Source organism: Pisolithus orientalis (genome assembly GCF_024613125.1).
Source record: "Pisolithus orientalis strain OTSU chromosome Unknown F5J12scaffold_31, whole genome shotgun sequence".
NCBI classification, from domain to species: Eukaryota; Fungi; Basidiomycota; class Agaricomycetes; order Boletales; family Pisolithaceae; genus Pisolithus; species Pisolithus orientalis.
In genome coordinates this window covers 439,589-462,322 of record NW_026260812.1, presented here as the reverse complement: position 1 = coordinate 462,322, position 22,734 = coordinate 439,589, and the positions used below count along the sequence as shown (strand labels likewise).

The 22,734-nt window shown below is 46.9% G+C and overlaps 6 protein-coding genes across 6 annotated transcripts; 2 read left to right on the top strand and 4 right to left on the bottom strand.

Annotated features, from left to right (window-relative positions):
* Positions 1–516: 516 nt before the first annotated feature.
* On the bottom strand, positions 517–3,631 carry F5J12DRAFT_772129 (FAD binding domain-containing protein; the record flags this gene model as incomplete). Its single annotated transcript, XM_051742260.1, has 16 exons — positions 517–1,140; positions 1,198–1,614; positions 1,682–1,809; positions 1,866–1,921; positions 1,975–2,016; positions 2,069–2,155; positions 2,211–2,283; positions 2,336–2,550; positions 2,608–2,664; positions 2,732–2,813; positions 2,870–3,019; positions 3,071–3,121; positions 3,177–3,212; positions 3,267–3,320; positions 3,373–3,436; positions 3,507–3,631. 16 exons carry the CDS (start codon positions 3,629–3,631, stop codon positions 936–938), a joined length of 1,842 nt encoding a protein of 613 aa, XP_051597275.1. The 3' UTR covers positions 517–935.
* A 1,274-nt stretch (positions 3,632–4,905) lies between these two features.
* On the top strand, positions 4,906–5,837 carry F5J12DRAFT_895618 (uncharacterized protein; the record flags this gene model as incomplete). Its single annotated transcript, XM_051747850.1, has 3 exons — positions 4,906–5,227; positions 5,289–5,719; positions 5,766–5,837. The coding sequence occupies 3 exons, from the start codon at positions 4,906–4,908 to the stop codon at positions 5,835–5,837; spliced, it is 825 nt and encodes a 274-aa protein (XP_051597274.1).
* A 1,094-nt stretch (positions 5,838–6,931) lies between these two features.
* F5J12DRAFT_955907 (uncharacterized protein) lies at positions 6,932–7,563 on the top strand. The gene is made up of 2 exons (XM_051749869.1): positions 6,932–7,080; positions 7,202–7,563. The coding sequence occupies exons 1-2, from the start codon at positions 6,980–6,982 to the stop codon at positions 7,413–7,415; spliced, it is 315 nt and encodes a 104-aa protein (XP_051597273.1). The 5' UTR covers positions 6,932–6,979; the 3' UTR covers positions 7,416–7,563.
* Positions 7,564–17,078: 9,515 nt separating this feature from the next.
* F5J12DRAFT_895616 (uncharacterized protein) lies at positions 17,079–17,816 on the bottom strand (the record flags this gene model as incomplete). The annotated part of the gene is made up of 3 exons (XM_051747849.1): positions 17,079–17,168; positions 17,221–17,463; positions 17,517–17,816. 3 exons carry the CDS (start codon positions 17,814–17,816, stop codon positions 17,079–17,081), a joined length of 633 nt encoding a protein of 210 aa, XP_051597272.1.
* Positions 17,817–18,943: 1,127 nt separating this feature from the next.
* Positions 18,944–19,559, bottom strand: F5J12DRAFT_784992 (uncharacterized protein; the record flags this gene model as incomplete). Its single annotated transcript, XM_051743151.1, has 4 exons — positions 18,944–18,990; positions 19,013–19,105; positions 19,333–19,393; positions 19,440–19,559. 4 exons carry the CDS (start codon positions 19,557–19,559, stop codon positions 18,944–18,946), a joined length of 321 nt encoding a protein of 106 aa, XP_051597271.1.
* Positions 19,560–21,419: 1,860 nt separating this feature from the next.
* On the bottom strand, positions 21,420–22,241 carry F5J12DRAFT_784991 (uncharacterized protein; the record flags this gene model as incomplete). Its single annotated transcript, XM_051743150.1, is given in 4 exon segments — positions 21,420–21,548; positions 21,620–21,892; positions 21,912–22,106; positions 22,188–22,241. The coding sequence occupies 4 exon segments, from the start codon at positions 22,239–22,241 to the stop codon at positions 21,420–21,422; spliced, it is 651 nt and encodes a 216-aa protein (XP_051597270.1).
* Between the last annotated feature and the right edge of the window lie 493 nt (positions 22,242–22,734).

Genomic DNA, 22,734 nt, shown 5'->3' with positions numbered 1-22,734 from the left:
TGTCCCCGCTGTGATCGAATAGTGATGACGGACGATAGAACGATGCCGAGGACTTTCCGCACTTGAGAGTCGGTAGCCCGTCAAGGAATGTCGCCAGACACAATGGAAATTAAAAGGCGAACATATCTTTTCAAAGTGCCTCAGGAAATTACCAAAATTTGAGGGGTGTACGGAGTAAAGTGTTGGCATCCGTGAGTAGAGGACGTCGAATGCCATAAGTGCCATGGTATTTTCTTTCTGATCAGAGAATTCCTCTCCTAGCTGATAGATTGATCTCCTTAGCAGACGTATCGCTTGAAGTTTTCACAACTTGACATTGACAACGAACGACGGCTGGGTGGGAATATACGAACGTTGGAATCCCCAGGACGACAGGATCAATTCCCTGTCCTGTCGTACGAAATTGACTGAAGGGGAGCAGGGTAGAGTGGAGTTCAGGTGACTCAGGATATATCAAAGATGCGACATTCGGGAAAGTTGTCTTGATACACGACATCTCGCCAGCGTGGTTCTCAATGACAGTCGAAGTCCTTGCCGTTCCCTATCGATAGATTCGCTGCGGGGCCCCACCGTTTTCCTCTTTTGCGCCTCGATGAACGCACAAAGAGCATTAGCGGATTCGAGCTCGTCCAGCACTTGCTCTCCACACCAGAATCCGAAGCGACTCGGCGGAGGTGCAATGCAACATCAACAATATGGCCCACATCGCACGAAGGTAAGTATTCGCGCAATGTGTGAGCTCAGCGCAGAGTTTCTGGCATGGTCGCACAGGCAGGTTCGTGGGACGAGCGGCGGGACTCCCACGTGGCATTCGAAACACTAGATTTATGCAGATTACATTCACTACTCACGGATTTATATTCTTACAGGTAATCATCGTTGCCTATAGAACATCCGGAAATACACGACACCTATAACAACCCAATATCATCAAATCAAAGTCTCGAAACCCAGTGACGGGGAAGCAAGAACGATGCAAAGTATTTATGCACGTCCCCCATAGCAGCAGCCGGTGCCACCATCCCAACATATCCATCTGGTCTCACAATCACAAAGGTAACCGACTTGGAACTGATGCCAAACCTCTCGTAGGCACCACCTCCCTTTCTCCCAGTGACATCGGTATCATCGAGCAAGACTCTGAAGGTAAACATACATATAAGTCTTACACTCCAGTGAAATTATCTTAGAACTCACTTGGACCAATGAGGCCGAAAAACCAGAGGAACACGCAGGTAATTAAACTTCTCTTTCTTACCCGCCACGATGGTTATGAGGTCAAACATGGGCGAAGAAGTCCGGCCACCCATCGAATATTTCCGCAAGAGCCCAGTGGGCGAACTCAACTCGTCAGCCAGGGCATTGATTTCTACGACTCTGGATTCCTCCTCCATGGACCCGAGAAAAACGAGGATCTTAAACCGCGTATCGGCGGGTAACAAATCGTGAATGTCCACCGGTCGCGCATCTGCTGCATGGACGAAGACTTGAGGGAGCATGCGCTGCCCAACGAGGAGATTCTCTGCACAATACTGATGCTTGGCGTTAACGATCACAGAAGGACCGTAGTGTACGCTTGTGCCACACGCGAAACCACTGGCAGTCTCGATTGCCCTGTGGAAGAGGTACATAGGAACCTCGTTGGCTCAGGCAGCGTTCTACAGGAGGTCAATTTACGCACTTGAGGAACTCTTGATGGGATACGCCGTCTTCGTTATCTGAGGTCCTCGGCTTACCGGAGAACAACGCTGAAAGTCGTTTATCGAAGTCGATCAAGTCTATGGCGTACTTTCTCCTCTCTGACTCGTACTGCAAAGTCACGGTAAGCAGGAGGCCCGTGTACGTCGAGTGATTAATATGCATACAGTTCTTAGAATTGACGGATATGCCCACCCCCTGAGGACCTGAACAAGTTTCCACGCTGAGAAGCGACGATCAAAGTTGATCTTACGCAGAGGTAATCTGTAAACACACCAAGGTTGTGAGTATCGTTCATGCTTGCATTCATCCCTTGGCCTTTGAATATGTAAGTAGCTGACAAGTCGACCTCACACACTGCTACACGAACCTGCTTTAGGCGAATGTGTGTGACATGCATCCCCGGCAATGAACACACGGTCTTCGACCGAAAATCTAGATGCTACGCGCTGCCCGACTATCCAACCCATCGTAAGGCACTGACTATCGATCGCGAGTGTCAGAGAACGGACTCAGGTACATTGTCCACCATTCTATGCCTGACAACGGAGATATGTAAAAGGGATGTAGCGTTTTTCTTGCAACCTTCGCGAGACTCAAAAACTTAACATGAGTTAGGGGGAAGCTCCATTCTCACCTCGAGAATTTTCTCAGGACTCGACTTGTCTTTGCTAACCCTTCCAGTTCCCGGATCCACGACATCCTTCTCCGACAGTTGAACGTACAACCGTACCTTGTCATTTTCACGTGGAATGGACATAAGTGAACCGTTTATGGAATGTATCACCGCTTTGTGTCGTATGTCCGGAAAATTGGTATCCGGGACCATGTCAACCACACCCCATACATCATCTATGCGATATTCTTTAGGCCATTTAATATGAGACGGGAACAGGAGCGAGCAGTTACTTGTCTGATCCCCATCCATGGTAATTCCGAATGCTTTTCGAACCCACGAATGTGCCCCTTCAATTCAAAGAACGCAATCATGTCTGCCATAGTGCGCGGCACAGTACCTATGAGAGTTGCTTACCATCTGTACCGACAACGTATTTAGCGTGGATAACCTCCAACTTGTCTGCATCGGTGGTTGCATCCAAGTGTGCGAGCGCTACCTGTAAATTTATAGTTTAAGTGTGGTCCTACTAGCGCATACACCTGGAATGTGAACCTTGACTGGGTACGAGGACAAGCTACGGAGCTGTTCTTGATCTCGCGAAAATTCAATGGCTAGCGGTTCAACGGGCCGGTCCACTCTTAAGTTGTGGTGTGCCATTGAGTCAATGAATGCACTTTCTACGGCACCTTGGTGTAACCCAATCTAGGGCCGCAGGAATTTACTAGACGCATCAATACACATCAGGTAGCACACCTTGAATGGGAAACGCGCAGTCGGTACCACATCAGAACCACGAGCCGTGAACTGCGAGGATGTCGTAAGCCCTCTCCCACCTGTGGTAGAAATAAGCGCCATTTACCTCAATCCCGCCAGTCTGATTCGGATTGTAGAAAGCCTATTTGACAGAGTCTAGACGGAGGACGCTCGGAGGGGAAGCTGCATGACGTACAACCATGTGCAATTGACTTCCCTCACGTAGCAGTCGTTCGGCAAGGCCGTAGCTCTGGAAGACCTTCGTGAATCCCAGCAGGTAGACCGGCACAGCGTGAGCTCACTTGTAGAACCTCGATCGTTCTCGGTTGAATTCCATCTGCATGGCCAACAGATATCTTTGACGGCCTGGGTAACAGTTAGCGTATGTATATAATGGTGTAACTTGTAAACCATCTTTGAACCTAGACGTACATACCTTCGGTCAATGATCTTGACCTTGATGTCACCCGCAGCAGCGAGGGCATTGCCGCACATCAGACCAGCAGGACCAGCTCCAACAATAAGAACATCGACAAAGCTCTCGCGCGCCTGAAGCCGCATGGTGATAACACAAAGACAAAGGTCCGACATTCTACCGCCCAGGCATTTTACGTAGATCCTTAATAATTGATACTTGCAGATTGGGCGAACCGCATTGCGAACGCATGGTCAAATGGGTTTTGATGCGTCCTTACTGCTGACGAGGCCAGTGGCCCTGCATAATGCCAGGCATATCCCGTCAATGCATGGACATGTTAGTCTGGTCACCAGCTAGACATGTCTAGGAGGCAAGTCGTCGATAGAAGGCTTGGTAAAGTTGGGTGGGGAGGTATCAGGGCCGTCTATCTACATATTACTTCTGTCAGTCACCCTGGGCCGTATGCAGAAGGAATAGAGGTAGGTAAGGGGAAGGGAGAGTGCGGCGGTTTCGAGCCTGCGCAAGCTCTCATCAGGGGGCCCCATTGCTCCATTGCCCCATTGCCTCATCCGCCGCCTATCCTGAGCCAGTTAGGTGGCTACCCGTAGGACTAGCAACGATGGGAGTTGCCCTTAACCCAAAATGGGCGACGACCCGTCCCAGGTCTGGTATACACTCGAGGGGGAGGGCAGCTCAGCCCGGAATAGCCGGTACGGAGCCTCCGTCGCCATGCCACGTGACCGCTCTCCTCGGCGGCTCTGCTTGACCAACTTCATCCATCACGGGCTAATGGGACCAACGCCTGTCGTTAATTCTGGTACGTGGAGCGTGGGGTTTAATGATGAAGCTTCGGTGTCTTGTTCCGTCTTGAATGGGGTCCAGTCCCTCAGCTTCTCTTCCTTTCAAGAGGCACTCGCTATGCAATGTCCACCGGTGCCTGCCCTCTGGCTACTCTCCTTTTTTCACTTGGATCTCTTGCATACATCCCCAAACACTGTACCCTCGACGATATCGACGACGAGCCATCTGCCTGTCACTTTACACTGCGGACTCGAGTTGAAGTCATTTTTGTATTTCGAATCTCGCAAGCAGCTCTGCCAGGTCCACGGCGGTTCAGACCCAATGTAGTCGTCAACAGACTTCTAACAAGCGGACAACTTCCACGTTGTCACGATCGACCAGCTGGACGTTCTGAACCTCAGAGCTGAACAGTGATTTGTACGTCCTCATGATCCATGTTGCATACTCGTGTTGCCGTACCTGCACAGCCGTCGTGAGAGGCATATCACATTCACCCCTGAGCGAGTTCCTCCTCTCTCTCAGAAGCTTGCTGGGCCGGTCGCGTCCCTGTGACCTTCACGAAAGTCTTGCGAAATATACCTTCCCCGAGCCCGGTGTCATCGACGTCACTCCCAGAATGACTTTTACTAGCCAACAACCCTCCAAGTGCAGAGTCACACCCGCCTTTCCCTTCGTCGAGTCCTTCTCCCTTGCCGATGAAGAAGGGAATGAGGACAGCACCTCCGAGCTCATCACACCCCGGACTGGTGCGGCCTTTACGTCCGTATCTTTCGCTTGCGCCCTCTACATCATTGCATGCGTCATCTTTGAACGTACTCGTTTCAATACCTCACATCGCCGCGCATCCTACTCAGTCCCTCTTGTCTGGTACGATTCATCGTTGCTCTCACCACCGCTTTTCGCGCGTCTTCATCTGCGTGCTCAGAGAGCATCACCTCGTCAGCCAGAATGCGGAGTAGAATAGATGCGTTAGCTTGCCTAGAAGGTAGGAGAAAACAGGGATTGCGGAGCCGTGGCGTGGAGATAGACGCAGAAAGAGTAACTTCGACGGCGAGAGCAACCGACAGGATATAATTGTTACTCGCTCTGGGGGTGAGGAGATGCGGCTTGCGCCGACCATTTGTATTAAGGACGTGGGGTCGATGGGGGACGCCAAGGACGAGGGAGCTGGGGAAGGGCAGAGCGCTCCCAATTCTTCGTATCTCTTCGTGAGCAACAAAGTACGGCCTGGACCAAACGATTATCAGCGCACCCGGGAACGACTCTCGCTCTCACCTGCGCGATTCACGCCGTTATTTTTTCCCAGGACGACGCTCGCTGTTGAGCCTTCTGCGTCGGCGAGCGATTCGTCACTTGCCGCCGTTTCCAAGGCAGTGTTGTTGGAGCTTCACCGTCCTCCACACCCATGGCCCACGGACGCAAACGACGGAGTACGCCTGAACGTGGTTTCCTCTGCGCAGTTTCATGGATCTAAAGGCCAATTCGGACGAGCGCCTGTCTTCGTGGAAATGGAGAGGTTTTATCGAGATTGGCATTGCCCGAATGTGAATGGCCCTTGCGACGTGTTATGATCTTCCCTACAATGTTTCTTACTGTTCGTATTCTATGCAGCTTTCCTATTCACTTCGCTTAGACCGGATACACGGGATGTATCCAAATTCTCTCCATCCATCCCATTGACTTTTGATTTCCTTAGACGCTTCTAATTGTAGTTTCTTACGCATTACCCTGCCAATATCGCATGTTAATTTTTCTTTTTCCTTCGTCGTTCACCACGCTTACACACTTTACATATGATGTCTTGCAACCTCTAATATGACTAGTTTTGTCTTTCCCCACGACAAACTTAATCAAGGCAACCGAGCAGTATAGATTGAAGAATGTAATAGTGGTGTCGGCATGACTTTTCTGAATCAGAACGTGTACACTTCTTGTCGGAAAAAGCCGCCACCAATCGTACTTGGTTATCGATAGGCGCCTTGATAGCGATCAGCAACAGTCCGCAACTCTGCGCCCTCTCCACTCGTCCATACGCTTATTGCTTCTGCGACATTCCAAGAACTTCAGCTTTTCATTCAATTCATGGCTCCTGGATGCTTCAAGGCATTGTGGTGTATTCGGCGGCCGCCTTCTCCGGGCGGCGATGCAGCTGTTCCACAAGTTCCCTCTCCCGTTGGAGCAGATCAGCCCCCAGCCAGTACAGACATTCACGTCCCTGCACTGACTGAGGTTCTTGTCGAAGCCTCTGACTCTCCCTCAGTCAATATTGGGGGTGTTCGTGTTACCACAGCGGTCGAAAACACTCCGCCAGGTTCTCCTGCGGGCCCTAGCCCTAACAACGTGAACATTCCCGCTCCCGCCCCTGCTCAAGGTGGTTGCTCGCGTTTTTTATGGTGTACTTTAGTTTACTTAGTTGCTTGGCAAGGTTCTCCGTCAAACAGTACGGGTGGTCTTGCTCCTGCACTGATCGAGGCGCAACCCACGATTCCACGTTCTCCGGAAGAAAGTGTGGACACTCCTGTTCCCGTACACACAGAAGAAGTACCCACGGGTAAGCGTTGTACTTGTGAAGGGGACAAGCCTAAGAGCAGCAATGATCAGTGTCAGCCTCCGCACGCTCTAGGTTTCGCTTGAATCCTGCGAAAGCTAGAGAGCACATCGATCGCATCAAACGCTTTCGCATTCTCGTCATGGGAAGAGCCAATGCAGGTAAAACAACAATCTTGCAGAGGGTCTGTAATACTACGGATGAACCAGAAATTTTTAATGGAGAAGGGGGAAAGGTGTGTATGTTTCATTGTATATGTTTGAGATTAACAACGTGTCGGGCTGTATTCAGGTAGACGCTACTGTAGTGAAGGGTTCGCTAATGGTGAGGTGACTTGATGAATATTCTGCAGCAAATATTGAAGGGTTGAATGTATCCAGCGCGGCTACCACAACGTCGGGGATGAGCTGGTTTTTAAGAGTAATCCGCGCTTTGTATTCCATGACTCATGTGGATTTGAGGCCGGAAGTGAAGAGCAGTTTGACATGATGAAGGAATTTGTGATGGATCGTGCCAAGACAACCAAGCTTGATGAGAGAATTCATGCCATATGGTATGGACTCTGTCCGACACCCTAACCAAAGTGACATGGTTTCTGTGATGGATTTAGGTTTTGCATTCCTTTGAATGATAGCCACAGGATGATCACAGCTGCAGAAAAGAAGTTTTTTGATGAATGTGATACAGGACATGGTGTGTATATTGACTGTGCTCTGTTTGATGGTGTTAAATTTCAATGTTTCTGTCACAGTTCCTGTAATTGTCTTGCTAACAAAACAGATACCTTGGCCTTGGATGCTTTCCTGGAGCTCATTGATGATGGTTTGGATGAAGATGATGCAGTGGAAAAGGCTGCAGAGGTAGAAAGAAGGAACCTGAATGAGTGTCTTGTAAAGGTCAAGGGTTGGTTGAATGAGTTGAGGTTTCCACCACATGACTATCTGTCACTCACTGGTGAGTATCCTAACCATCACTCAAGAATGGCACAGTTTCAGAGAAAATGACTGCAGGAATGGACAAAGAGGGTGCTGAGTGTACACCCCTACTAACATGCACAGCAAATGCTTTAAGTGAGGAAGGACTGCAGCAGCTCCTCATATCATCACAGCAGTCAAACCTGGGACTGTGTTTGGAATTTGCAATAAGAAAGTGAGTGAGAAAGCAGAAGGATAAATATGTACTGATATGTGCAAGGACATTGAAGAAATGCATGAATACTTGGGTTGGCAAGATGGGACCAACAATCCTTTCATATATCCTCTCATGCTGGTTTCCATATGTAAGAAAATAGTGAGTGGTATGGATGATATGCTGATTTGAGAACAGAAAGTGTGTGAAATTGCAAAAAATCTGACTTAGTGGATACTGATATGACTATGGCTTGGGATTCATAGCATGTGAGTGGAGTCATAGCAGGTTGTGGCAGGATACTGACCATGTTCACCTGCACCCACTTGGACTTGCATTCATAGGATGTGAGTGGAGTGATGGCAGGTGGTGGAAGCATTCTGACCATGTTCACTCCCACCCTTTTGGACTTGCATTCATAGTTGGTGAGTGGAGTGATGGCAGGTGGTGGAAGCATTCTGACCATGTTCACTCCTACCCTTTTGGACTTGCATTCATAGGATGTGAGTGGAGTCATGGCAGGTGGTGGGAGCATTCTGACCATGTTCACTCCCACCCTTTTGGACTTGCATTGATAGGGAGTGAGTGGAGTGATGGCAGGTGGTGGAAGCATTCTGACCATGTTCACTCCCACTCTTTTGGACTTGCATTCACAGGAAGTGAGTGGAGTCCTGGCAGGTGGTGGAAGCATTCTGACCATGTTCACTCCCACCCTTTTGGACTTGCATTCATAGGATGTGAGTAGGGTCATGGCTACCCATGAAAGCATTCTCATCATGGTTACACTGCCAATACAATATTGGGTTTCTAGTTTGTGAGCATAGTTATAGCAGATTTTAGCTAGATGTCTGCTCACTATTCCCCCTTTAAAATGATCCATGTTTGGTCATAGAATGTGACTCTCATTTAAGGTTATTGAACAGCTTGCTGATATTATATAGATGGTGAGTTCCATTGATGTATTTATGCCATATTCATATTTTACAATTTTTCAGGATGTAGGTGCACATTTTCATGGAGGTTTAATTTGGCCCTTATTTCTCTATTTGCTTCTATCAGCATGTCAGTCATCATCATTCACAATTATGTCCCATACTAATATACCTTGTCCAGAATGTGTGCATTTTTTTGGAATTCATATGATGGTTTACTGATAATGTTTGTAGTTGGTTTGTGGTCCTGTTCCTCATTGACATTACTTGATATGCTCCCATGACATATTTCTCAGGTGGTCAGTTTTGCCTCCCTTATTCTGCCATGAACAGATCACTTGATTTGACAACATCATAGCCTACTATTGACACTCATTCCTCATCTTCTGTCCAAATGCCTCTCTTGGCCACATCACCACAGCATTCAATGCAATTTATTGCAGAACATGGCATTGGTAATTGATATCCTGTCATGATTTCACACCTATAGCCCACAATTGCAGGTTCTGTTCTTGTGTTTGAATATTTATACTTCTGGTTGCAGGCCAACAAATGCAATAGTGATTGGCAGACAGGCCTTAAGTTGGCTGTCACAACATATCAAACATCAGGTGTCCAAGCTACTGTTGCCAAACTTGTCACAGCAGCATTCCAGCAACATGGTGAAGATGCTGTGGGGTAATGGGAGCATAGGTGATTGCATCTCCCACCTGTTTGTCCTCTCAGCAAAGTTAATAAAAGCTTCATGAATGGGGCTCTGATGGAGGAGAGGGAGAAGGGGGGACATCTTCTGCTGGGTCTTGCAGTAAAAAGGCAAGATGCATGTCATACTCATCATGGATGTGATCGGGGAGGCTGGAGAAAAGCAGATTATACTGCAGCTGTTGCAATGTGGGGAGAATGATGGACAAGATTGGAATAAAGATGGTGCAGGGAGCAGGGAGGAAGGATCCATATGTTTCATCAAGTGGGGAGACTGAAACAACCACATAAGACCATTGTAGCTGAGTGCAGAACTGAGGCAACCAAAGAACATCCTTCTAGAAGTCATACTAACAAGGAGAACACACTGGCCAAACTGCATGGGATGGGACAGGGCTGACAGTGATGGAATAAACCAGGGGGCTTCAGGACAGAAGCTGGTGGGAACACCTGGCAGATATACATAGCCACTGTCTCTGGCAAAAGAGACAAGAGAGATGATTGATGAAGAGGCAGCCATATCTGATGGACTTAGTGAAATGAGCATCTGATGGATGGAGTGCTGTAGAAATGCATAGGGTGTGAGGATCCTTTCCAAAATCAGAAGGCAGGATGGCATGGCCAAGTACTTTGAGCAAGTGTGAGAACAGAGTTGATATCTTTGGAAATGGTGGAGATATGACAAAAACTGGAATGCCATACACAGGCACTAAAAACTTTTGATGTGTGCTTAACTTGCTTCCTCTTTTCTCTCTAGCACTGATGACTCATTCTTGTGCAAAGGATGACTGCTCATGTCCAGCAGTCCTTCTATGCATGAGGGCTTTAGTCTTCATCTGCATTCATGGTGTGCAACTTGTTGACAAGTTATGCAGAGTCAACTGTAACCATGTCTACAACACCTTTGGTGTGTGACACTGCCTGGAAGTAAATCAGTGATCACCTCAGAGAAATGCTCATGCATACTGGTTCTCTATTTGGGATGCTGCTTGTGCACCTCTTCAATCCTATCTCTGTGTTAAGTACAGGTTTACACTTGGGTGACCAGGCTTCAAGACTGGGTGACCAAAGTCAAGGCCAGGAGACAGGGGCCAAGTCTGGTTGGACCAGAGTTAGGGCCAGAGGTCAGGGGTTAAGTCTGGAGGACCAGACTTAAGACTGGGAGCATGGGAATAAGACTGGGACTGTGGGAAACCAGCCAGTCATGGAGTGTGCACAGGGGGAAGCTGGTCCAGGGTTGGATCTACCTCCCTTGGTCTCAGCTTGTGTGCTGTACCCTTATGCAAGCCAGGGAGAGGTCCAGGACAGGGGCTGGGGATAGCTTAAGGCTCAGCCTTAGCTATAGAGTAGACTTGGAGAGTAGTATGGGGTTGAGGGTAATACTAGATTGATATTCTGACTGAGGTGCTATGAAGTATGCACATGGGTTAAATACATGAGGCCAGTCTGGGGTAATGAACATAGAGTGGGACTTGTTAATAAGCTATTAGTGAGATGATTAGCAAGGAGTGGACAGCCATGGAGGCTGTGCCAAGACTAATAGTTAAAGTCTGGGTGACTGGCATAACCAGAGTCAGACACAGGTTTGTACAGTAAGCAAAGATCAGCAAAGGGGACTAGACTAAACATAGTACAAATGACTGGAGTTATGTCTGGGTGACCTGGACATGAAACTGGGAGGACTGGGGTGGAGCAGCACAAGGCTGGGAGGCCAGAATGAACCAGAGATAGGGGTAAATGACCAGACTTGAGTTATTCAGGCTGGAGTTGGGTTATCTAGGGCCAGAATTAGGTTTTCTAGGTTGGACTAGGACCAGACCTGACTGGAGATAGGGGCTAGGGGGTCTGGACTGGACTGGGATTGAGTCTGAGAGTCATGGATATGACACTCTGACACAAGCATGGCACCATGTAGCAAGGAGATTTTTGACATGGGACAAAGTAAGTTGCAGAGAGAGAATGGACTTGACTCCTTCAGCATTGTTGTTTATCATGTTGGAGTGGTGGTTGGGGGAGCAGTGCCATGCTCAGGTGAGAGGGGTAATTTATATTGCATTGACAAAGGATAGTAACACAAAGGCTTCAAAGGTGTCTCCATTGCTGAATCAAGGTCAGGCTGAAATGTGCCAGTGAAAGGTATGATTGATGCCTCTGCCACTGGTATCATCATGTCCACATATCAAAGTCATGGGAAATTTTATGACAGATGGGATCAAAGCGGATGTGCTGTGGATCTGGCAACATGCCCTCTAAGAAACAAAGGACCAGCTTATAAGTAATGGGTCTAAGCAGCTGGCTCATGATTGGATGGAAGATTGATTACCTTGTACCACACCAATAATTTCCCACACCTGAGACAAGTTGGGATCATAGTGGTCAGAGCACAATTGGGATACAAGTCTGCAATGTCATTGGCATGAAAAAACTGCCTGGAAACCCAATCCAGTCATCAGAAGCCCTCTGATATCTGTCTGGCTTAGGCAATGAGAGATGGTGTTGCTCCATTGGAGTGGGACAGTAAGGATACAGTGTGCCAGCCTGGTGTGGGCAAGGAGGACATGTTCTGCATAATAAGCTGAAGGGGATCCCCAAGGTGGACAGGGGATAATTGTGTAATGCACCTAGCTCTGTGACTGGATGAACTGATGACCCAGATGTGTTCAACTTGTAAAAGATAACACATTCCTTTTGACTTCAGATAACCTTCCTCATGCATTTCAGAGGCCATGATGATGGCTTAGAAGGAGACACCAGTGATGTGGCTGCTTGATTGGAATTGGAATCCTGCCAGAGTGGCAGTGAGTACAATGTCAGGAGGGGTGGGCATCCTATGATTTGAGGAATTGTTAACATGAAGGCAGTTGTCAGAGGGTGATACTGGTGACAAAGTCACTCAATTAAATTCAGAGTGGTAGTGGGTACAACATCAGGAGGAGCAAACACCCTATGATTCAAGGAGTCCATAACAGGAGAACAGTTGTTAGAGGTTATAGATGAGCATGAATGGGTTACATTGAAGTGGCATTTCATAGGCACCATATGCATGTTTGTTCTGCATTGGGAGCAATCTGAAGATAATGCTGGACCTGTGCTAGCATCATCCATGAATCCAGGACACTTTTCCCTATATGTGTTTCATAGTAAATGGCTCAACTTCAGACAGCTGAAAGACCTATGGCCACATGGCAATGTACTGGGCTCATTGATTAAGCACCTGGATGGCACAGGATGATGACAACATGCAGCAGAAGTGATGTAGCTTTATGATGGTGGTCAGTGCAAGATGCCTGTGCTAGCATGGAACCTACTTGGATATGCCCAGCCATGACAAATGTGGCTTGGGGCAGCAGTGGCAGATAGGAAAGGCTTCATGCAAGAAAGGTGTGTCCTGTGAAGGAGGGGGTGAACACACATGAGTCTTTGAATGACTAGTGCCATGATGCTACCCTACATCATGCTCAAGATAGATGCCAGGAAGGGAAGGAATGTCTGCAAGGAGGGTAATGGGGTGGTGAGGTTCTGACATTCTTTACCAGAAAGCATTGAGCCTATAGTAATATGAAGGAATGATGGTGATGGTGAGCTACATAGGACTGTAAAAAAAGTAGGGAGAAAATGCACACAGCTGAGCATCTTGCTTCCAACAAACTCCAGAGGCACAAAGGACCTTCAATTCAATGCACAAAGCCACTTGTAGTGCCCCTGACATGCCTTTTCCTGACTCCTCTCCATCTCTTTGTATCACATCCTTTGTGACTATATACCACTAAATGTCCATATATGGTCACAAATGGCAATCATTGCCAGATCACTCATCAGATAAGGTTGATCATATTGATTGAGTTTACCACCTCTGAAGGCTGTCCCTTCATCCTTGCCAGTGAGATCTATTAGGCCTAGCTCTCATGATTTTATCTTGCCTCCTGCCATCAGATTCAGTTCCAGGTGAGTAGCAGTTGTCATGATGCCAAGGTAAGTACTCCTTGCAGTATTTCATCAATTTACTGACTGGTAGACCTGCACATGGGCAAATGTCATTGCATTTGTTCAACACAAAACTCAAGGCTGCTTGTATGGTTTCCTGACAGCCACACATCACTGTCTTTGAGTTCTGCAGAATGCTGCCAAAGGTAACAAAGAATCTCATTGACTTTGGTTGTCACACAGAGGATGTTCAGTGTCACTCAGGCTTCTCATTCAGCCTTAAAAGGCAGTCAATTTTTGCTAGCTTCTTGAAATTTCTTGCATTGGTCTTCAGTCTGTTTTTGCATACTTGTGATCATACCTTTATCCCTTGAGTATGACAGGTCATGAAGATCCTGCCAGAATGGATGTCTGTGAAACAGTCCCTGTCTCCAACATGGATGTTTGTAAGCTGGCCCTCCTCTATATGGAAGCTTGTGAGCTGATTGCTGCAGCAAGTCACAGTGAGTCAGATGTTAGCATGGATCTCAGCAAACAAATCCCCTCAGGAGAGCTTGCCATTGACAATCCTGACTTCACAACTGATTTGCTTCCTGAAACCAGTCCTGGAGCAGCTGATGGTTTACCAGCAGAATTTACCCCTACAGCTGTGGGTGGAGGGTTGCAGCATGCTACAGCAAAGGTAACTGCAGTGCCAGACTCATGGGAAATCCACTCATGCTTTTGGGTAGATTGTTGCACTGGTCCAGACTCACTTGATTTGTGTGTATTGTGGGCTGCTCTTTCCCTGGTGGTTCTTGTGAGTTTCATTGCTCTTTACATTGGTCAGGAACTGAGGATATTTGATTCAAGACTGCCAGATTGTGGCCATACCTTTTGTTTTGCTTGTGTTTGGGGACACCTCAGCCATTCCATCTGCTTCTGGTTGGCTCAACTTGGTTTCAACCCTCCTGATCCCAATGATGTCATGCCACATAATGTGGGTGGTTACTTTAGCTATATTGGCAGTGTGCCTAGGTATGAGTGCCCTAGGCAGTTGATCCAATCTTTCTTCATCTAGTCTCCACAGTTGTGAGTCATGAAATCCAATGAGTGTCATGACCATGCATATATCCTAAGTCCTCACTAACTCTGCACCTTCTCTGCCAGTCATTCACTCACTCTGCACCAATTCTGCCCACCCTCTGGCATTTATGAACCATCTACACTGTGACTGCTGTTGGACTTGTACTGCTCTCCTACCAGACCATGTGGACCATTCCCTGAGGGGTCATGTGACTACCCTTTGGACTTCTTCCTGACAGTGTGCTGTGAGTTGAAGTGTGGAAAGCTGGTGAAAACCAAACAAATCCAACACCAAAGACAAATGTGAGCAAGTGGTGGTTTACCTCCATGGAACCTGGAGGGCAGAAGAATCTAATGTGGGGGGGGACTTCAAGTGGAGTGCTCCTGGCACAAGTCATTGATGAGTTATGCAGGAGGAAATGAACAAACACTGACTGAGAGTGAGATGCTGAATGGAGTGAAGGTATTCAGCCAAAAGGACTCCTAGTGCAAGTTGATGTCAAGTTTCACAGCAGTAGCAGGATGACTAAGTGAAACTGCTGACTAAGGGTGGGGTGGAGATGAAATTGTAAAGTCCCCTGCACTCTGGTGGATCAACTATGAGTGCAGTCACAAAGTCATTTTAGCTGTCAACACCTTGGTCATTGCAGTTGGCTACATCCTCTACCAGCTTGGCAAAGATGGCAAACAATACCCTGGTTGCTTTGGATCCATCACCCTCAATGAAGTGGAAAGCTGCTACTCCCAGGCTAGGCTTGAGTTGTATGGCCTCTTTCATGCATTGTGCACAGTATGTGTATACATCATTGGTCTCACTAACTTCACTGTGGAGGTAGATGTGGGGTATATTAAGGGCATGATAAATAACCCAGATCTACAGCCTAATGTGATGATCAATCACTGGATTGCTGGTGTCCTCCTCTTCTCATTCAAACTTGTGCATGGTCCTGTGGACAAGCATGCTGGGCCTGATGGCCTGTCCCACTGTCTGTGGTCAGAACTTGACCCACCCAAGGACAAAGACCACAAGGACTGGCTAGACAATTTCTACTCCTTCTCTACTGAGGCTATCAATGACTGCCTACCTCCTTCATCCATCTCCAATCATGATCATCATTCCTTCCCACCACCTGCTTACCATTGGGCATGCCTCCCACCACCTGCCCCTTTCTACCTTGCATTCTCTGTGACCACTGATCCAGATTGCTCCCCTGATGCCTTTGATGACCCAGCCATCCCATGGTCTGTGAAGGCTTGGACATGTGAGGCAAAAATAGAAATAATCCACACATTCCTCATGACCTGCAAGCAACCTCCTGACCTTACTGATGCACAGTACTCATCCTTCTTTAATTCTGCCAGCCACTTCTTCCTCCTAGACAGCAACTTATGGCATAGAGAACCACATGGATGGCACCAGCTAGTTGTTGAGGAGTCCAAGCAGTATCACCTCATCAAAGAAGCACATGACAACCTAGGACACAAAGGTTTCTTCATGGTCTGCACCTGCCTTCTCCTCCACTTTTGGTGGCCTCTGCTTGTCAAGGATGTAAAGTGGTATGTTCACACTTGTCACAAATGCCAGATCTGCCAGATGCAGAAACTCCATATCCCTCCCACTGTGCCCACGATAGGTGGCCTGTTTCATAAAGCTCACATTGACACAATGCTAATGCACAAAGCCAGTGGCTACTGGTACACTCACCTCATATCCCAAATGGTGCATGCTTTGCACAGAAAATAGTACCACACTTGCATCCTTCATCTTTGAGGTCATTCTATGCTGCTGGGGTCTGCTCACTGAAATTGTCATGGACAATGGTCCCATGTTCATCCAAGCCTTAGATGCCCTAGCCACACAATATCATATCTGTAACATCCATATCTCTCTTACAACTTTCAGGCTAATGGCATTGTAGAGCATTGCCACTATGATGTTCATGAGGCTATCATGAAGAGCTGCAAAAATGATGACTGCCACTGGCACACCATCATGCACTCTGTGTTCTGGGCCAAGCAAATCACCATCTTGAAGTCCACAGGTCTATCCCCCTACTTCATGGTAGACAGTGTCAAACCACTGTTCCCATTCAACCTCACTGAGGCTACCTTCCTTTTGCCCCTATCCTGTGATGATGTGATGCTGCTTGCAAAAGACCCATGGTGGTCTTCTTGTCTACCCTGCCATGCATGGGTGCCTTTCCCTTACCATGCCATGGGTCTCAACCACCTCCATGATGTTGTCATCATCATTATCATTGTGAGTATGCTTAGATGGGCCAGCCTTTGGTGCCTTAGTTGATTGAACTGCACCTTGTTAACCTTGGACACATTGAAACAGGGTTGACACTCACCTACTGATGTGCCAGCCTGCACCTTCTTTCCCACCCCCTTGCTGGACATCTTGCAGCCCTGCTTCATCCTTGCACACCCATTGCACATCTTGCCACTTGGCCTGATGCATGGCATTCCCTTGATGGTGCACCATGTTCAGGGCACTGCATGTAGTACTGACCCTGGGGGGATGGATGCCTTGGACCTCTCATCATTGTCACTTTCAGCAATTGCCTGTTGAGATTTCTGTGTGGTCACAGTGTCAGTCAGACTACATGATGCACTTGCAGTGACTTACCTTGCAAGTTGGTTGCAGGACCTCCACATGGGACATCTTCACTGCACTGTCATCACCAAGCTCCACTGCAGCCTCCTCCCCCATCTGAACATCCTGCTTAGCCTTTGCACATGCTTTGGCTTCCTCTGCAGTCCACTGTTTGTAGAGATCATCAGCCTCAGCCAGCACAGGAGCATCTTCTGCATTGACCTGCATGGAGACCCCAAGCACCTTCCCTTGCTCAACCAATGGCATCAATACTGCCTGAAGCACACTTGTCAATATCACATGACCACATCACCAAGTGAAACACTTACTGTCTTCTCCTCACAGTGCCTTAGCCAGGTTGTCTTCTCCTCCTGCATATCCTCCCAGTCATTGGGCACATATTTTGCCTCTTCCATGAGCCCTGCCAATGCAACCATGTTCTGCTCTTTCAAGGAAGCCTTCTCTGCCTCTGCAGGGTCTGGGTTGGTGCATGTATGAGCAGGGAGAGTTGGGGGACACAGTTCGCAAACATGATTAGAGCAATAGAAGGGATTGATGATGAGGGGGAAAGGATTAAAATTATGTGAAAGTTTGAGCTGTGCACTAACAATTATATACTTAGCAACCATGAGGTGCTTATGTCATCAGTCTGGATGCCTTTACATGGCATTCAGCAGTCTTCTCATGTTCCTTGGCACCATGCTCCCTTTGCTTCTACATGGAATCCTCTGGTGTTCTTGACTCCTCAGCACCACACCTTCACCATCACCATGCAGCAAAGTTATTTACATCCTCTGCACCATATGGCTGACTGGGGATGGTCAGCATCTAAGTCCCCTGCAGGTGTAGGTGTAGGGAATCCACATTCCTTGGACACATAAGCCCCTATCATCAACTGTTCCACAACTATCATTACATCCCCAGACCACTCACATCCACCATTGCTCATGTGCTGGCTTCCCACCTACCTTGCTACCTTCCCATGCCATTGCTCCCTCTCACACAATGCTATACCCATGGCCACTGTGCTCTGGTGTCACACACCAAAGGTGTTTGGTGAGGTGGACATGGATGCAGCTGATGAATGGAGATGAAGACCATAGCCCTCATGTGAAGAAGGACAGCCAGAAACATTGGCAGTCATCCCTCACACAAGAATGAGTCATCAATGCCAAAGAAAAAGGAAGGAAGCAAGTTAAGTGCCAATAAAAATTCTTAAGTGCCTGTGTATGGCATTCCAGTTTTTGACATATCTCCACCAATTCCACAGATACTGACACCATTCCCACACTTGCTTATAGTGCTCAGCCACATGATCCTACCTTCCAAAATTGGAAAGGACTTGTGCACTCTACACATTCACTGCAGAAATGAGATTTTGTCTGGTACCAGGTATTGTACAGGCAGACAATAGGACTGTAGATAGAACATACTTCAACAGGTGATCTTGTTGGAGATATATTCTCCCCTGTGTTCTGCTCACTTTGGTGCGATGTTTGGGTGCTTACATAATCACCTTAGAGCGCACATTTTACAGTAGTTTATTCACTGTTCCCTCAGTAGCTTGTTGCACTACTGAGGATACCTACAGCATCCTCCAAAAGATCTGCCTTTGTCAAGGTAGGTTATGTAATGCCATGCTTCTCTGACACTGCCTGGAGTCCAGCCAGCCTCAGTGGCTGCAGTTCTGGCAGACAGCAGCTCATACACCATGTAGTACAGACAGATACTGTGTCACTTGTCCCTTCTCCAGTCATCATCCAGCCAGATAGTCTGTTCGAAATCCCTCCCTGGGTACCCTCCCTATGGCAAATCCCACACATACTGCTTCTGTTCACTGCCCATGCATCCCCTGCCCTCCCAGCTCCCTCCTGAACATGTTCCAGGGTCCCCCCAACTGTGGGCTGCCTGAGCGGTCCTGTAGTGCGAGTGTGGACATGAGCTTCAGCCAATTAATAGCATCAGCTTCCAGTGGGCCACATGGGTCACAAAACATGTCTTCCTCCTGTAGTATGCAAGAAAGTGGCTTGTTATTGTCTTCAACAGATTGTAGTGCCTCTAGGGGATACCAATGTATGAACCTAAACCTGGTTTTGGTGCAAATGTCAGTTTCTGGAGGAATGAGTGAGCAGACCCAAAACACACCTTCCCCAGTCAATTCACAGCTTGAAAATGATTGTGGCTTCACAAGACCACTGAGCCAGTCCTTGGTAAGTATTATTAAAAGTAATAAAGCATGCTGCACAACACACAAAGACTTGCTCAATGTTAGACACAAGGGGGTACAGGTCATGAAGGCAGGGGCCAATGCATGTTGCTTGGACAGCAATTTCAAGCCCAACCATTAATGCTTGGAGTGCTTGCTGATCCATCACGATGGGAGGATTCCTTTTGGTGAGTTAGTTTGAACTCGGAATGCAATGCAGGATCTGACCCTCTGTGCAAGCCCAGCAACACCCTCTAGTATGCACAGTGGCATGTCAACATACAATGAACAGTCAGTACATACACCATCAGGTGCACAATCCATGCATGATTATGTGTTTGGGTACATACCCACACCTCACCACCAAGCCCAAACCTTGATGTCATTCCAGGATGCACAGGCACATCACGATCTGCCATCTCAAGGGGGAAACCAGTATATTCATACATTGTCTTCTGGTCTTAATCCCATGCACTTACTCACAGAAGAAATCAAAAAGATTACTGTCAAACTTTCAGCACTAGAAATAGTGCACAAGCAACTTGCCTCCCACATTGAAAATAATGAAATGGCAGTTTGTCGTCTGCAAGGGGAAGTTTCTGCCACAAAAAGCAAGGTTCAAGGCAAGTTGGCCAGTGTGGCTAAGAATATTTTGAATCAGCATCCAAAGCTTAAGGTAAAGCCTACCTTGTTGTGCTATGAAGTAACAAATGTGTCTGACAGTTCCATGCATAGCCAATACTCTACAGAAAGGTGCTAGAAATGTGTGGCATTGACATGTTGGGACAGGCCAATTGTTTGAAGTCACTTGCTAAGTACCAGCATGGGCTGCCCAATCAGCAGCCTTCTGAGGAGGTCAATGGCCAAGAGATATGGAGACCAGTGTGGTCTGAACATGTTGACCACATGGTCAACATGCACTTCCTCCATAGCATTGTGGATGGAATCATGGAAGATGAAAAGGTCAGTAACACATCTTGGATAAAATGGTGCTTACTAATTACAGCTGTTTGCAAAACAATGTGGAAAATCTGTTTGACAATTAGTCTGTTCAGATATAGCCAGGATAGGACCCTGAAACCACCTCTATGGTAACATTGTGTAGTGTAAGCATGTACTTAGACTTTGTCCCTATGGCAGACTTGTTTTTCAACATGTCATCGCTGTCGTGATCTGCCACTCCTGTTGCAGAAAAATTACATTCTTTCACAATTTTGCTTTCTGCCTATGGACCCAAGAAAAAGGAGAAGGGAAAGACTGCGCCAAAAGTGACCATGAAGACAAAAGAGCTTACTTTTGCTGTCAATGATACTAACTACCTCGATTTTCTACAGCATGTACTGGACAAGCATGGTCAAGGACAATATAGGGTCTAAGCAGTAAACATTTTCCCTTCAAGTTTGTACTGCCCAAAGCATGGAGGTAAGTCATTTCTCACTCTGCAAATCTGTGCTAACCATGCTTTACCTTAGCCAAGCTGTCAGTAATGCGATTGATGTCAATAACGAAGTCGACCACAAGGATATGGTCAAGAGGATTCATAGCATTCACCCTGGCCCAATGAAGATCTACATCGATATGGATCTATGAACCAGATATTGTCACATCAGAAGACTGATTAAGTAGTGGAAACATTGTTGTTTCATGGGCCCAACATGGAGTCAATGCTGAATACATTGAGGATCAGAAGAGAGACTCAGCAGTTTCAGAAAGATGACATATGTAGAGCATTTAAGAGGTGTCCTGCAGCTTTGTGCATCATTTGTACACAAAGGAACATGTCAGTGTCAACCATGTCAACAACAAGGTACTCACCAGGTCCTGTATGATCTGGATATAGAAGGGCACTGTGAATGATTGAATGGACTGATATAATTTCAGATAAGATGTGTGGTTGCTTGCATATTCTCCAGAAATTGAGGTGTTTGTCCTTGTGGAGTCATTGCCCAGTTGGGGCATCGAATGGCTGTATTAAAGCCAAGGGGAAGGCTTCTTCACCAATGACACACTGGAACAAAAGTATAAGTCACCCAAATACATCTTTTTGCTGAGTCTTGATGAGCATGCAGTCATAACAGGGGTGTCCATGGAAATTAGGGTGGAAACATAGATTATCTGTGTACTGACACCAATTGACAGTGGATTCAAAGTTAACCTTGATGAAGCAAAATTCCATGATATGCAGAGATTATTAGGAACTGAACAAGGAAGGCCATTTTGTCTCACCTTCTCATTCATTTGGAATTGGATGTGCTTCCCACCAGGGAGAGGTTTCCCTGCAATATCAAAGTGTTTATTGAGGAACTTGCTGAGCTTTCCCTGGAACCAGCTGAATGCATTGTTAGTAGTACTCTTCCTCTCCATGTCCTCAAACATTAATGGTTCCTTCATTTTGCTACCCAACTTGACATGTAAAAAGTCTTCTTCAGGCTTGCCAGCTTCAAGGCTACCCAGACATGTTGCTGTTGTGGTCAACATGTAAGTATCATATTCTGTAATCTTGCAGCAGATATGTTACTTGCTGAGTGACATTCTTGAAGTTTGTTTGTTTCTGATATGCTTCCTTCAAGGGGCCATGCATTTTCTCATTCAGCTTTGTATTGAAATTGTGGGTGACACCTTTGGCTTCAATTTCATTGAACACATGCATCCAGGTGTGGTTCTTTGGAAAGTTCCAATTTTTCCCAGTATATTGTGTTTTCTCTGCATATGTCTAGTCTGGAAATGGTTAGGGTAAGCTCAAACATCAAAGGCAGGACCTGAAATTCATCAATGAGTTGAAGATAACAAGCACCTCCTGCCCAGCAGCAAGTGTGTGTGTCATTTGTAATTCCAGTGCAGTATACATATCAAATTCAATGTAAGCATGCAAACAGCACAATAAAAGGTAACCATCTTGTTCTGTATCATGTGGGAAGATATCATGACATGCAAATATGATTATCTGTTTGGGAGATGTCAGTGAAATTAGAGCTTGGCAGCATAGTTATAATACCTTGGATAGATCCTCAAATTTTTGGCCATCTGTGTACAAACCAAAAGCACTTCCTCAAAATGATTGAGGCCATGCCAACAAGGTACTGTGCTAAGACTAGAAAATTATCAGGACAACTGTTTCATAGAATAAGATAGACTCACTTCTGTTGTGAGTCAAAGTGTGGTTCAGTGGTGAAAACCAACCAAAACCAACACAAAAGACAATGAAAGCATGTGGTGGTGTGCCTATGTGGTACCTAGATGGTAGAACCTTTGATTTGGGAGGGTTTTTGCAAGCTACAACACTCAAAGATGAGTGCTGAGGGTTGGCAGTGCTCCTGACAAAGAGGGAGCAAGAATGCAAA

Coding starts and splice junctions, on each gene's coding strand:
- F5J12DRAFT_955907 (XM_051749869.1), top strand. CDS start 6,980: ATGGGAAGAGCCAATGCAGGTAAAACAACAATCTTGCAGAGGGTCTGT. Junction 7,081..7,201: donor GAAGGGGGAAAGGTGTGTAT/GTTTCATTGTAT, acceptor CAAATATTGAAG/GGTTGAATGTATCCAGCGCG.